General features: G+C 36.5%; 1 protein-coding gene across 2 annotated transcripts in view; it reads left to right on the forward strand.

Moving 5' to 3' along the window:
* LOC136812759 (uncharacterized) overlaps positions 1 to 16,410 on the forward strand; it is a 232,255-nt gene that overhangs the window by 111,581 nt on the left and 104,264 nt on the right. For both annotated transcript variants that reach the window (XM_067069283.1, XM_067069284.1), the window contains 2 exons: positions 2,508 to 2,712; positions 14,230 to 14,715. In XM_067069283.1, the coding sequence (XP_066925384.1) occupies positions 2,508 to 2,712; positions 14,230 to 14,715 (691 nt within the window). The remainder of the gene's footprint in view (positions 1 to 2,507; positions 2,713 to 14,229; positions 14,716 to 16,410) is intronic.

Below are 16,410 nucleotides of genomic sequence, written 5' to 3' on the forward strand. Positions count from 1 at the left end.
TTTCAAGCTTCTTCCCTTTTCGACCACCGGAGGCGGTTTCTTTCATAGTGGTACGCTAATCTCGTTTTGCTTTGGCTCATTACTTTGTCTACCATTTACTTTCGGTTTTTTTAACTAGATTACCCAGGTGTTTCTCTTTTTTTCCCTGAATGTCTTTTATTCGGAATTGAATAATCGAGACATGAAAAATGACTATATTGTAACCTGATTTCAATGAATAATCTAAAATGTACTGGAGATGACATGTAGGCGTTAATAATGTGGGCGCGCTCTTTCGCGAACGTGATGCGTGATGGAAGGCGGTCGTTTCAGTGTGGTTTACATCCACACTGTGACCTAGTTTACTACTGCAGACTTTTAATACATTATGTTTATTCATCCGCGCAACCTACGTCACAAAGGGAGGGTGTAATTTTCTCCTTTTTACAGCCGAAAAAGATCAATCTTTAAAGCTAAATAATTAAGTAAATAAACAAGATTTTTAATTAGTTCTTTTTTTATTAAACTCTATTTTTAATTTTCTTCCTGTCCAGGCAAAAAAATGGAATGCCTAATCTCAAACATTAATTCTCCTTTAAAAGTTTGTTTGATGGGTTTTTAAAAAGAGACTCAATGCGTGTGTAATGCGTGTATACTTCCGTCCATTCGATTTTTGGTCAATTTTCAACATTTTGAAAATTGAAAATTGATTTTTTGCAGCAATTTTCAATATTACTTAAAGTTCAAAAATTGAATTTCAAATTTTGATCAAATTTTAATTTTTTTTCACGCCCAAAAAAATTGAGCATTGAATATTCATCCAGTTTTCACTATTTTTCAGTCTCAAAAAAGATTGAAATTAAAACACCCCTGTTCCCATGACCTAATCGAAGATAAAACTTCACTGGAGTGAGTCTGATAAAAGATTAAATTCGGCTGCGGGAAGATTTTTAAAGAAACTTTCCACTGGGGTGGAAATTTGAGCCTTTTTTGATTGGTGTGAATTTTGATTAGGTTCTTGGGGATTACTGATATGGCTCTAAATCTCCAGATCTACTAAACGTACACTTTTTTGTGACACTACTGTTTTGGGGGATTTTCTAGTTGATATATACACTTTTCTACCTGTTTTTTTTGCCAAGTGCAAGTGTGCTTTTTGACTGGGTAGCCTGCGTTATATAAAATTTCACCGGGGTTGGACAGCTTTTATTTCAATTTCTCATTGTGGGGTTGAGATCACTCAGCTTCAATTGCCTGGGGTGAGTCATTTCTTCACTGGAGATTAAATTTAGGCTATTTTTTTCACCAGGTTATTCACCGGGGCGGACCTGACAGGGACACTGATTTAGGGGTGTTATAAATAAGTGTTTTCAAATAAGTAAATCTACGAAACAGTTGGATTCATATAACACTTAATGTATTCTGTATCGTATCATAACTTTACACATGTTTTCTTGCTCCCAGATCCCCAAAGATAAAAGGTTGTGTTGTGGATTTAGTTCACAGGCCTCCTCATTACTACTAGTTCCATTCCCTTTTGACCCCTATTGGAATTTCAATAAATTTCGAAGGTCAATATTTTTTATGAAATTAAAATAAGACCGAAATTACATTTTCAAATTTAGGGGTTAGGGTTAAAAAATTAAAATTTGATAAGAATTTGAAATTCAATTTTTGAACTTTTTGAAATATTGAAAATTGCTGCAAAAAATCAATTTTCAATTTTCAAAATATTGAAAATTGACCAACAATCGAATGGACGTTTTCATACACGGATGGGACTAGAGTATGATTAACGAATGTAAAATTTGATGATATCATCATTGAAAAGCTTTGTGACAACATATTTTTCAAGCTCAGTCATGATAACGTTTGCGAGGGTTGGTACTAAGGAAGAACCCATAGAGACTCCATCAAGTTGCTTGTAGATGGTGTCATTAAACGAAAAAGCAGTTTTCGTACAAGCATCTTTAATGAGTTTGCGAAGAGTGTTCTTTTGGAAACTAGTTTTCACCAGTTTCTGTTTATAGACTCTATCTATGATGACGTCGATAGTTTTCTTCAAAGGGACATTTGTGAACAAGGAAGTCACATCGAAAGAAACGTATCGGTAACCTTGATCAAAAAGCTCCTTTGGGATACCTTGGATTTTATTTGTTGCTTCAAACGAGTCTTTAACAGAGTATTCGTTCTTTGTAGTTAGGTTAATTTCAAGGAATTATTGTCAAGGTGTCACCATGCCAAATTTTATAGGAAACAAACAAGCCAATCACGAGATATAGGTGCCGGAAAACTAAACCTAGAAATGACGTCATAAATTCTAAAACAATCAACTGGTGACAAAAGCAAGACAATGGAGTGTCGATTTCGTGACTTTTCCATTTAATCACTAGTTACTTCTCGTTACTACTCGTTACTTCTCTTACTTCTTTTTACTTCTGGTTCCTTGTTATAGTAACAACCCAATTTTCTGCTACACTGGGATTTAGATAAAGCTCAGCTGCTTTAGGATTCTTTTATTTTTGTAGGTATTTTGGCATCCTTTTGAATACACAAAACCTACAATGGACCGCAGATATTTAAACCCACGTATCAAAGCACGTAAAATACGATTCATAATGCCTAATGTTGAGCAAGCACATAAAGGAGGATATGGCGGCAGATTAAAGTTCAGCGAAATGAAAGATATAAATTTTGTTTGTATGCGTCTCGAATTATATGGTAAAGATATAGGTAAGATGATATAATATTTACACTATTTTTTACTTGGGAAGTGCATATTTTGGGTTTCTCTAACAAACTTGGTATTTTTTCACAGAATCTGTTCATTGGACATTATTTTTTTAATGTCATCAAATTTTAACACTTACTTGGCCAACCCATAGCATGTGAGGGAAATAGGGTACCACTACTCTAATTGAAGAGTGTTGGTGATATGCCAGACATTGTGGTGTGTAATATCACTCATCCCGTTCTGCGCCTGCGACGAGCTGTATGCTCTCCCGTGTAGTTCGAGTGTCATCACTATCATCAGTGTACTCGCATAATCAGCGGTGTCTGGACAGTGCTAAGCATTCCTATCGGAAAAAGGAGGAATTCCTACTTCGTAAGAGGTACTAGGACCCATTCCACAATGAGGAGGGCTCGTATCATCATTTAATCATCACACCCCTTCTCGCTTGTCTGTACACAGGCCCACTATCTACAGCTAATTTCAAAATTCCGTGCCGTAGAGGGTTTGTTGTCATTGTCTTTTCTCATTTAAGATTTTTCAAACCGGCCGCTGCAATGGAGTATTGGCGAGAGATAGGAGATGATGAGAGAAGTGTTGCTTTTTTATAAATCATACTTCATCTCAGAGGTGTCCCGTACGGGAATTTTTTATCAAAGGTTGAGAGTTTTTACAAAATGGTGGACGTTAGCTGTGAAGAAGCATTGAAAATAATGGTTTTATATCGATTTATATCGTTTATATCGATGCTGTTTGCTATTTAGAAGTGAAAAACAAACATTCATACAATACTCTAATACGTGAATGAATCCGTTTTATCACAATCAACACACCGAATCTATCATGACAGAAAGTTTAAAACTGGTAATAACTGTGGCAACCTATTTCAACACGAAAAAGAACTTGAATTTCATCTGAATATCTGCAAATTTAACTAATGTTAATACAAAACGTTGACAAAAAAAGAAAAAACTCAGTATAAATAAGAACTCTCAAACTATGGAAAACAATGTAAATTTTATACCTGTAAATACCGACACCCTTGATGATTACGTAGATACTGATACCATAGATGATGATACAAACTCTGGAGATGATCATAATACCACAGTTGATACTCTTGAGATGCTTATAGAAATGGGCGAGATAGATAGGTAGTACGGGAAGATGATTGGATCGCAAGCATAGAATCATATACTCCATTAAGAATTACCAATGGAGAATGGAAATTTTGAAGACCTTATACGAGACCTATTTTGACGAAATTGATCAAAACATGGTGTTGAAAGCCATCTGTTTAACAAAAGGTGCTGGTGGACGATCCCACACGGATGAAGAACTTTACTACCACCTTCTCACCAGTAAAAAAATCAAAAAGGAAAATAAGGAACTGAGAAACCAGATCGCTAAACTTGGGAGACTACTTGCCACCAAAAGCATTGACCCACACAGTTTGTAACCATACATTGCATGCAGACTCATCCCTCTCGATAAAAACCCAGGAGTCAGGCTAATCGGAGTTGGAGAAATACTCAGGAGAATTATAGGAAAATGTATTGGTGGGGTTTTGAAATATGACATACAGGACGGTTCTGGCCCACTTCAAGTAGTGACAGGTCTGCAATCAGGAGCCGAGGCAGCAATACATTCTATGAGAGAAATTTTCGAGCAAGATGATACTGAAGTTATTATTTTAGTGGACGCAAGCAATGCTTTTAATTCCGTTAACAGAAATGCGGCTCTGCACAACATGCATATTCTTTGTCCGCAGTTTTCATTTTTATTAATGAACACTTATCGTATTCCTGTCCTTCATGGTACTAAAGATATCATGTCAGTAGAGGGGACAACCTAGCAATGTCAAATTCTATGCTATCGCAATATCAACCATTATAGAGCGTCTTACACAGACCAAACCAAGTGTATAAAATGTGGCATTAGCAGATGATATCACCGGAGCAGGAATTTGATAGAACTGAAATTTTGTTGGGAAAAAGTGATCAGTGAGGGAAAAAGGTATGGTTATTTTGTAAATGAAACTAAGAGCTGGTTATTTTTAAAATATGATAATCAGCTTATGCAAAAATAATATTTCAGGACACAGCAATAAAATTTACTACAGAAGGAACCAACCTCACGCTGCATAATCTGCATTTCGCCATGGTGAAATCCATAAGTATACTTATTTTTTTGAGGACACGTCACAGAAAAACGTTTATTTGACGTCAAAAATTTTTTTTGTTAAAAAGTAGATGTGATGTTGTTTGAGTAGCGCCACTCTCGTTGTGAGAGTCTTTGCCCTTGATTCTTTTTTGCTAAAAAAACTGATTTTTTTTTAGATAGAAATACACCTTGAAAACGGCCCTGGCCGAAACATGTTGAAGATTTCTAGCAGCTAACTAGAGCACACGCATTTTTCACAGCTCAACATTTTTTCAAGAAAATCTCAAAATTCTCAAAAAACAACATTTTTGACTATTTTAAACGGAAATCTCATTCATATCCATCATAATGAAGAGAATTCTTCGGGAGCAGTCGAGCAGTCACACCTTCACCATTGCAATCACCATCATCATTGGAAGAATTGAGTGCAAGCTCACAAGATCTGGAGACTTGTACACCATCACGATGTATCACTGATAAGAAAAAAGATCGACTCAAATGCACCGAGTGCGAGAGAAGTGTTCACTATTCGTGTTCTGAACTTCCTCCATACTACATTCAGCTGATTGTTGGAAAGACGAAAGGAATAAAGTTCATTTGCGTGAACTGCGTGACTATGACCAAGAATATTGGTGCATATGCTTCCCCAAATCAAAAGGTGAAATCTCTCCAGAGAGACGTGGCAAATTGTGAAAACATCATCAAAATCAAAGCCGAGAAAGAAGCAGAGCTGCTGAAGAAGTTCAAAAGCAGACAGAAATGCGGCCGATGCCAGGGAACAAGAACTCGCTGACCTCAAAAAGAAACTGGACAACAATCCAGCACTCCACACTTTGGAATACGTTGAGCAAAAGATTGAAACCAACATGGAGAAATTCAAGCACAGCATGCAAGAACTTATCAAAACAGAAATGAAGATATTGTCGGAAAAGTCTTACGCTGACGCTACAAAGATCTCTGAGGTATCTGCCGAACAAACAACTATCAGAGAAGCTATTAGGGATGCATGGCGTGAAGAAGAAGCAGAAGAAAATGACAAAATCAAAAGATCTTGCAACGTCGTCATCCATGGCTTAGCAGAACAAGAACAAGAAGATGACAATTCATGGGCCGAAGGTCTTGTTAAAGACACTCACACACGCGCTACTATCAAACGTGTCAGTCACTTTGGAAAACCATCTCAGGAAAAGAAGCGCCCTTTATTAATCTGTCTATCTAGCGAAAAGGAAAAATTTTCACTTCTCGGAAACCTTCCTTCTCTCAAGGGCATCCAAAAATACAAGACAACGAGTGTAACTGAAGATCTAACACAAGATGAAAGAAAGAACGTAAGGGAACTATCGTTTAAAGCTAAAACTAGAAATGAGAATGATAACTCTGATATCTATAAATGGAGAGTTCGAGGGGACTCAAAAAACGGATTCGACATCATCAAGGTCAAAATCAGATCTCAAACAAAGAAGACAGACACGAAGAATGTAGTATTCGCCAAGAATCTTACTCAAACGAAAACAATCGGAGAACAATAATTCAAGAAAACCATAACGTAAATCAAGTAGATGATGTTGAAATAAAGATCAACGAAATCAGGATCTTTTATTGCAACGCCGACACGCTAACACCCGAGAAGAAGCGACAACTTGTGCTTGATGTAGAGAAACATCATCCCCACATCATTGTGATATGTGAGGTGAAACCAAAGCACGGTGGACTGGGAGAGCTACACGAACACGAGCTTAAACATTATAAATGTGTCAGTCATACGAACATGACCACTGGCATCGGTCGCGGGATAATTATTCTTGCTCATTCATCGATCAAACATTTGGTCACCGATGTCAACCAATCAATGAACCAAGTCAATTTCAATGAAGCATCCACAATCGAAATTCGTCTATCCGGAAACGATCTCCTGGTCTTCTCCTGTATCTATCGCTCCCCTACGAACAATGACACGTCAGCTGAAAATAACAACAAGTTGAATTATCTAATCAAAGATATCGCATCAAACAACAAATACTCTCATAAATGCTTTGTCGGGGACTTTAACTTCCCAACAATCAATTGGAAAAATTGGACGACGCCACATCTCGAGGAAAGTAAAGAAGAAAAATTTCTTGAAGCCCTTCGCGACTCCTTTTTCCACCAAAGTGTAGAGGAACCAACCAGATGTCGTGGGACTGACGACCCATCTTTAGTCGATCTCATTCAAACAGGTGAAGCTAACCAAGCTCTATGTCTAGAGCATCTCAGTCCTTTGTGTTTAAGCGATCATAGTTGCTTGACCTTCACTATCAAATGTGATGCTGTATTGAAACCTAAATCAGAAAGATACAAGTACGAGGACGCAGACTTTGAAGCAATGAAACAAGATCTCAACTCTGATGATTGGTACAAGCAATTTCCCGAGATGGCTAATTCTAAGTCAACCGAGGAGTTTTGGCAGCTTTTCCGAAAGAAGATTTTGGATATACGAAACCGTTTTGTACCCATAAAGATCATCGGTGGTCAAAACTGGAAGAAGAAAGGTAAAATACCTATTGGAGTTCAACTTCGGAAAGAAATAGCAGAGAAGAGACGCCTCCATCGGAAATGGATGAAATCATCACCCGAAGAAAAATAATACAATCGAGCAAAATACACCCCTGTAAGAAACAGAGTGAACAAATTGATGAGACAAGCTCACAGGAACTACGAACAAAGAATTTGTGATAACGCAAAGACCAAACCGAATATCTTCTGGTCACATGCGCGTAACAAGATGAAATCTTCTAGTACAGTTTCATCACTACTTGAATCACCAAATGTCAAAACATCGTTAAAGCATGAAGATCACGAAAAAGCCAATATACTTCAACGACAGTTCTGCAGTGTATATACAAAAGAAGCAGTAGGTGAGCTTCCTGCATTTGAAAAGAGAACTGATTCATCCATCGGAGATATTCATCTCTCTGAGGAGATGGTACAGAATCAATTGAAAGAGCTCAACCATAATAAGTCATTCGGTCCAGACGAAATACACCCTAGGATACTAGCGGAATTATCTGACTATCTGTCTCTACCCTTAGCTGTAATCATGAACAAATCTTTAGTTGAAGGCTCATTACCACGAGATTGGAAGGTGGCACATGTCACACCTATCTACAAAAACAAGGGACCTCAGAATTTGGCAGTCAATTATCGACCTTTTAGTTTGACATCGGTAGTGTGCAAATTAATGGAATCAATACTGAGGAAACACATCATGAAGCACCTTTCTGATCACAATCTTTTATCGAACAAACAATATGGCTTCATTAACAACCGTTCAACCGTGACACAGCTTTTGTACTATCTGGATAAATGTTATGAGAGCATCTCGAAAGGAAACGTTGTTGATAGTATCTACTTCGATTTTGCTAAGGCTTTCGACACTGTACCCCACCGTCGACTATGCAAGAAACTATCAGCATATGGCATCAACGGTTCAATCTTAAAATGGATAACGTCATTTTTAACAGGTCGAACACAATCAGTAAAAGTGAACCAGTCCTTCTCGACAACAGACCCTGTAGTGAGTGGTATTCCACAGGGTAGTGTACTGGGACCAATACTGTTCGTGCTATACATCAATGATCTTCCTGAAAAGGTCATCTCATTGATCCTACTGTTTGCTGATGATACCAAAATCTTCAAAGAAGTCAACTGCATCGAAGACTCTGTTTCCCTTCAGAATGATATAGACACACTTGTAGAATGGTCGAAAGACTGGCTATTACAATTCCATCCTGAAAAGTGTCACGTTCTGACGCTAGGAAAGTTTGGAAACATCAAACATGCTCATCCATATTCCCTAGATGGACGCCAATTGGAACACGTCTTTGAAGAAAAATATCTTGGAATCCTCATTGACTCAGAAGTTACATTTGAAGAACACATTGCAAAGCAAGTCAAAAAAGCAAACGCGATACTTGGCATAATCAATCGAGGATTTGTAAACATGAGTACAAGTACATTTAAAACATTGTATTGTACGTTTGTTCTCCCGCATCCCCGCATCTGGAGTACGCTCAGTCAGTATGGTCTCCGTTTCTACGTAAACACGTAAATCTGATTGAAGGAGTACAAAGACGGGCAACAAAACTTGTTCAAAAATGTCGTAATATGTCTTATAAAGAACGATTGCGTGAATTAGATCTTCCTACGCTCGAGTTTAGAAGACACTTTTGTGACATGGTCCAACTTTACAAGCACATCAATTATTACGAAAAAGATACCATCCCAAACAAGATAGCCCGTCGAACGCGACCAAACAGAAGGCACAACTTTGAGATGATTCCAAACTTTGGAAGCGATGGACTCCGTGGTGTACAAACGAATTCCTTCTTTTATCGAAGTATACCAACCTGGAATAAATTGCCAAAAGATGTCGCTGAAGCAAAGACAGTCAAAGTCTTCAAAGAAAGACTCAACACTGCATGGAGTAAACACCCGAAAAGATTCAACACAAGACAATTGTAAAATACGTTGTATAATCACGATCAGTTCCAGAGGCCCTCGCCCTCGCCTAGAACTTTATTACATTATAATAATAGTAATAATAATAATGGTATTTTTGTCTCGATCCTCCGTCCGATATATTTTTTGAGGACAATACCAGACATGAAGAACTTCATTGAACCCTTGGATGACTTGATTACACAAAGCTTTCTACCAAACTTACTCAGTTCAATGATAACATATATCAAGAAAACTTGTGAAACTCAACTAGAAAACTCAATCGTGTCAATATCAGCACCATTAAAACCAACTATAAATTCGTTCGTTCGTTCGTTCGTCTGTTAACAGCTTTTCTCTAGATAAGATCATTATTTTTTTCTGATTTTGGCACAAAGATGCAAAATGGCAATGCCCAAAATGTGACTTTCGAAAGAAAAAATGCCGAAAATGCCGGAAATATGCCGGAAAAACTGTTTTTTTGGCATTTTCTCGAGATTTTATCATTTAGTTTTTCTGTTGTTTTTGCTCAAAGATGCGTACTAACAATGCCTAAAACATGGTCGAGTCCGATTTTTGAGAAAAAATTTTTCCGGGCGTAAATGCCGGAAATATGCCGGAAATTGCCGTTTTTCTGGATTTTCATTGGACTTTTTCCCTATAAATGGTTGTTTTTTCATTCAAAAACATTATTAATAGCAATTCCCAACATCAAGCATGTTTCAATTTTGAATAGAATTGATTTTTGAAGCCGAAACTATTTAAAAATCACCGGAACAACCTATTTTCGCCGGAAAGACAGTATTTCTTGAATTTCTTGAGCTGTACTTTATATTCTTTATGAAATTTTGCACACTGATGCAAAATGACAATACCTAAAATGTAACAGAGCCTGATTTTCGAAAAACCTTTTTTTCTGGCCGAAAATGCCGGAAATATGCTGTAAAATTTTCTAGGATTTTCGTTTTTCGTTTTTTCAGATTTTTTGCAGAAAGATGCGTATTTGCAATGCTCAAAACATGTCCGAGTTCGATTTTTTGAGAAATTTTTTTTTCCGGCCGAAAATACCGGAAATTGCCGTTTTTGCAGATTTTCATTGGATTTTTTTGTTTTATGTCTATGTGTTTTTCAAAAAAAAAACATTTATAAAAATGTCCACGAAAGCATGGTTCAATTTTTAATGACACTGATTTTGGTATAGGAACATTCTAAAAATCGCCAGAACAGCCGAGAATCGCTGGACTTCTTGAATTTCTCGAGTTCTTGTATTATTCTGCATTTTCTTTGTCATTTTTCAATTGTCTTATTACATCAATCTTCAGGTAGGTCCATTCAACATGTAGCTTGTCATGTATGAATTCCGAAAAAGGGAGATAAAAACTTTATGATACCGAAATTCCGAAGCAAAAATTCATGGATTTCCGATTCCGAAACAATTTCAGCATTCTGAAATACCGAAGGAATTTTGCCCGATTTCCGAATTTCCGAAGAAAAAAGGGTCGATTCCGAAATATCGTACGCCCCCAGCTTTCAGAGACTCATAAAGTTGAGAGAGAACTGATAAACGGACTAAACGGTGTGATGTCGAGGACAGAACGCCTACTTCGTCATCAGGGTCAGCAATACCAATTGCAGATCTCAAGTGAACAATATCACAATGAAAACGTTTATAGAGAAGCATGAACGAGACAAGAAAAGACAATAGAACTATCGTATTATGAATATTGAGCACGGAATTTTCACACCATTAGTTTTTTCAGTTAAGGATTGATGGGAAAAGAGTGCTCAACGTTCCACAAACACATGGCTGATAAAATCTCAACAAAATCAGGGGAAAAATACAGTGACATTATGGATGTTTTGAAATGCAAATTATCGTTCCTAATTTTGAGAGCTTCCCTTCTTTGTATTTGGGGTAGCAGGGCACATAAAAAGGAATGTAAAATTACAGATGACTTTACAAAATCGTTTTTGTTAATGCTATAACATGCAAGGATTAGGATAAATGCATGTTAGAGATTCTATTTTGTTTTTATACCTTGATATTCTATTTTCGCTTTTACTACTTATACTTTTTTTGACTTAAATTTTTTTATTTCATACACTCCTGCCTCTGTGACCCAGTGGGATCCACCCCCTCGTCACCCCAGTGAAAAATATTCCCAAAAATTGCCCATTTTTTCACCCCAGTAGATAAATCACTCACCCCGCTGGAATACTGTAACTGAAAATGACCCCATTGAAAGATACGAAGATTCCGCACATACACCACTCATAATTTTATGATTTTGACCCACCACAGTAGAATTCTCACATTAAAAGGTTCACCCCACTAAAATCTCCCCTTCTCTTATGGAATCCACTTTTTGAATTAACGAAATGCACAAAAAGGCTCAATTGTTTTGCTCCCTTCGCTCGCAATAAAAAATGTATAATTGTCCATATCACCGCGTCGTCAAAAGTAGTAGCAAGTTATGATCTAAACGGATGGTCCAGAATATATCCAATATGTATGAAAGTCCTTATCTTTAATAAAAAGGCAAGAGCAAAATGTTTTTCCGTTTTTCAGTCAAGCTTTTCTCAAAAAATAGGTCGGTCGTGGGTCGATCATTCAAGTTCGTAAATCAGAAGTGAAAATAATGATGACCTTCAGGTAGGCTTGATGACTAGAGAAAAATTGATGAATATGCAACTTGCTGGGTTAAAGACAATAGCACTTCAGTGGTATACTCTGAAATACATGCTGATGTCAGCCCGAAAGCTGATTAAAACTTTGTTATGTTTTCAACAGTAAACGAAAGTGAATGAAGACAAAATGTAAACAAAAAGATTGCAAAGAAGTTTTGATCGAATAAATTCACAATAGAATTTCTTCATTTAAAAATAGAAACACTCGATTTCATTCAAAAGAAAAAGACATTTCCTTTCAGTTTTATGTAAGTCTTTTTGTGTTGTTGTTAAACATTATAGTAAATTATATTCACTTTTTTGAATATATTTTGAACATTATAGTAAATTATATTCACTTTTTTGAATATATTTTTCGGAATAATGTCACTTTTGGTTCTTGTTATGATCCAGCACTCCTAAATACTCCTCCGTATGGATGTTTGTGCCAATGCTAGATCAGCATTTCATAGATATACCATGCGTCGTTCCCTTTAAAAATAAAAATGAAGCATGAAAACTTTAATAAAACAGAAATAAATTAGTTGAAGTTTTTTTACAATATCTTTTTAAAATTTAATTCATAGTCTCCATTACTTTCAGAGAAATGTCCTTGGCTTACATACTCCACTGTTACTTTATCCATAAAACATACAAGTATGAGTATAATGAAAAAATCCTTTTAATTTATGCAGTTAATTCTAGTCAGTAGGGCAAAGTCTCCCGATTGGGAGACAATCCTACATCAAACTCCGTGGTGATACTCACGTAAAAAATATTCTTGCTTGGAAAAGCTTATGAAAAATTTTCAAAGTAGAATACTTTGAAATTTTTTCGGTCAATTTTAAAATAATTTGGTCAAAATTTGATGAATTCATTTATCTTTCCATTGATCCATTTTTTAGCTTCCCTTTTTGCCCCAATTCCCCCCTTTTTCACTTCAAGATTGACGTTGTATGGACGTTGAATGAATATTTTATTATTTTGTGCAAATCATGCAAACTATTCCACGCATGTTTGTTGTGTGTTGTTTTAGCATTCTTCAAGCAATTTCCTCAAAAAGCTCAATCGAGCTCAATATTTTCCTTCGGTCCAGAGAATTGAAGGGGACAGGGGATCCTCAATTCCTTATAATCTCCAAAGGTAATAGTTTCTTCAAAAAGTAAAAATTCTTTGTATTTATTACGCTCAACTGGACCACAATGCCTCGATTACTTCAGAAAAAGTGGGAAACAATTTTTAAGTCATTCGAACTTCAGTTATTCAAAGTAAATTCTGACCCCTCCCTTTGGAGCTTCTAATAACTGGGAGTCTGTTGTATCAGTTAATATGGACCTCCATCAAAATTGGCAGCTTGTTTTTCCTGTGACTTGCTCACTGTAAAAATCAGTATGACCTTATGACTGATGGCTCTTGTAAAAAAATTGCATTAAAAAAGCGAAGTTAGTTCACTTCGTTTACATTGTTGTCGTTTGAAGCTAGCTTGAAATACTCAAATGATCGTGCGCTCCTTTGTTCTTGAATTTTTAAGCAGTTAGTGTGAAAGCACCCGAAATTTATAAGTTACAAAAGCAGTAACAATAGAAACGAGTTCATAAATTCCGAAGTCATTTAAATGATGACAAAAAATCAAAATTTTTCAACTTCTTTTGCCAAAGGAAATTTGTGCATTTCCCCCTTAAAAATTGAATTGAAATTAGCATGTAACACATGAACAAATCCTATAAAAAGGCTAATGATAAGCCATGATTCCTTGAACGGGCGAGGTTAGGGCCAGGTTTGTTAGGGCCCATGCCTTCCGCATCGGTATGATCATCTTTCTTTCAATGACTAAAATTGATACCTTTAATCGTTAAAAAGGTATTTCATTTTGTATTTGTATGAAAATTAATACTTGGAAATTCAGGTCTAGTCTTAAAAATACTGACGTCATCAGGTAAAAATGCCTGGAAAATAGGATTATCGAGAGGAAAAATTTTTTTCTTATTGTTAGAGCAGGCAAAAATGGGGCACAAAGTTGACAGTTGAAATCTTAATTTGGAAAACATTGAAAGAAGGCATTTCATTGACGTCAAAAGAGGGCAATGAATTTATACAGCCAGCTTTCTGTCCATTATAATTCACAATTAGAATAGGCAGGGCGGAAATTGAGTCGTCTAAACTAAAGCTAAGGTATTTGGTATGTTTAAATTTTTTTTTTGTTTGTTTGTTAGAGGACTCACAAGATGAACTTACAAAGAAGCAAGAAAAAGTCAAAGAGGAGCTAGAAACGAAGTATAGTCTTCAATATCTGAGCGTGGCTGGAAACCAAGTCAAAGCTGGCAATATCGAACTGGAGTGCTACAATTCTTCTCATATCTTAAATGCTATGACGGGGGATAAAATCAAACGAAAATGGTTTCAAACCTTATATACCAATATAATTCCTTTGTTAAAATTCAATGATATCAAGATCAAATTACCATTGAAAAAGGGATTCAGGCAGCATACTATTACGTGCAAGGCATATTTTGACCAAGCAGTTGTGATGACTAAAGATTTTGTTATATTTGAAAAGGCAACGAGAGATATTGCACTGGTAGTTACCCAGGACGTTCACCCGGACATGCGTGCAGGAAAATTGAGTCACGAAAATCCACCAAAGATTTATACTGATGGCTTTAAACCACTTTGGTTTTCCATTTCAATAGCAAACCTATGTAAGTCTTTAACCTTTTAAGTTCAAAACACGCGTACCGTATTACTTCGAATAAACGTCCCCTTCTTTTGAATGCCCCCCTCGAATAAACGCCCCTCTTAAAGAGCAAAAAGAAAACGCCCGGGCGTTTATTCTAAGTAATACGTTATTGTAATATACGCAAAGTATGTGTCAAAATGATGTCAAAGAACATTTAATGTATTTCCTATAACTTGGTTACGCAGCACTTGAACCAAAACCCAAGGGTTTGCAATATGACGGGTGTGTCCAAGCCCCGGGGGGGGGGGGGGGCAGCTGGGCAAAAGGACCGACGGGTATGTGCGGGTCCTAAGGGTACCTTTTCCAATATGTTTAAAGTGCACTGTAAGGGTTGGAAAAACTAGAGATGCACTGTAAGGGTAGAAATTTCAGAAAATTCTTGAAAAATCTAGATATTTTGACCAAAAATGCTAGAATTTTGACCATTTTTTGCACGAAAGGGATTGAAAATTTGGGGGAAAATGCACTCTAAGGGTACGATTTTCACTGATTTTTGCTGCACTGTAAGGGTGAAATTATAAAAGCCAATTTTTGGCCCGCACATACCGTCAGTCCACAAACCGAGTGCCCCCCCCCCGGGGTCCAAGCCAAATTTCGAAAATCGACCCTTAGAGAGACCATGAAGGTAAAAAGAAATAGATGACGAGTCAATGCCTTTTATTCTATTCTGACTTAACATTGGAAGTAAACAGTTGTTTGGTTGCTTTGGGAATGAGATGATAAAATAGAATCTGAATAAATAAAAATGCATTATCGTTTTACTAAGTATATTGAAAGATAATAGTCTTGTCGTGAAAAATCTTTGTCGACAAAGTTTACTAGATTTACAAAAAAAAAAAAAAAATTACTGCCCCCATTGACAAGGCCACTGACAATAATATATCCTTGATTTGTAAAAGATTTTATGCAGAAGTTTTGGTCAGGGAATTGGGACTAAATCGCGTATGTACTGACACTTAGAAGTCTGCTCGTAAGAAGAATAAAACAATTATTAGTAAAAGATCTAAAAGATAAATTTGGAATAGGGGTGTCAGTTGAAAATGAAAAACTACACAATACCTATTGGTTAATATTTTCGCTTCGACCTTTAATTTCTGAAAAACGTTAAAATACCCAAAATTGGCAATATATTTCGGTGCTGATTGCAGTTGCATTTCCACCTTTGATTTTTTACACTTTACATGAAAATCCCTTATGCCAAGTTGTTATTTGGTTTAAATGAGTCGATTGATGTTTGTTTCAATGGGGGGGGGGGATGATCGGGAGTTCTTGTCTGTAACTATGTCTGCTGCTAGATAGACACTTTTAGAGACCGTGTCTATAGACAAAAGATTGGTATTCCGATGGGTTCGGATCCAGCCCCATTCATGGCCAATCTTTTTCTATATTGTTATGAGTCACCATATGTCAAAAAGATTAAAAAAAAGATATTTTTAGAGCCGTCCACACACTTTTTGATTCATAAAGTCCCCGTCGTCGCAAACTTCGGTTAAAAATACTGCCTACGGCTACTGCCGTCGTTTTTACCCTGTTTAGAACTTTTGAGGTAAGAAAAGGGTCCCTTCTTACATATCCGTCACCTGTTTTGCGAAAGTGACCACCACCTCCCGGAGCGGGATTAAAGTAAGATAACAAATTTTTCAAATAGCGCACCTTT

The sequence above is a fragment of the Clytia hemisphaerica genome, unplaced genomic scaffold (assembly GCF_902728285.1).
Source record: "Clytia hemisphaerica strain Z4C2 unplaced genomic scaffold, Clytia hemisphaerica genome assembly, whole genome shotgun sequence".
In the NCBI taxonomy this organism is placed as follows: Eukaryota; Metazoa; Cnidaria; class Hydrozoa; order Leptothecata; family Clytiidae; genus Clytia; species Clytia hemisphaerica.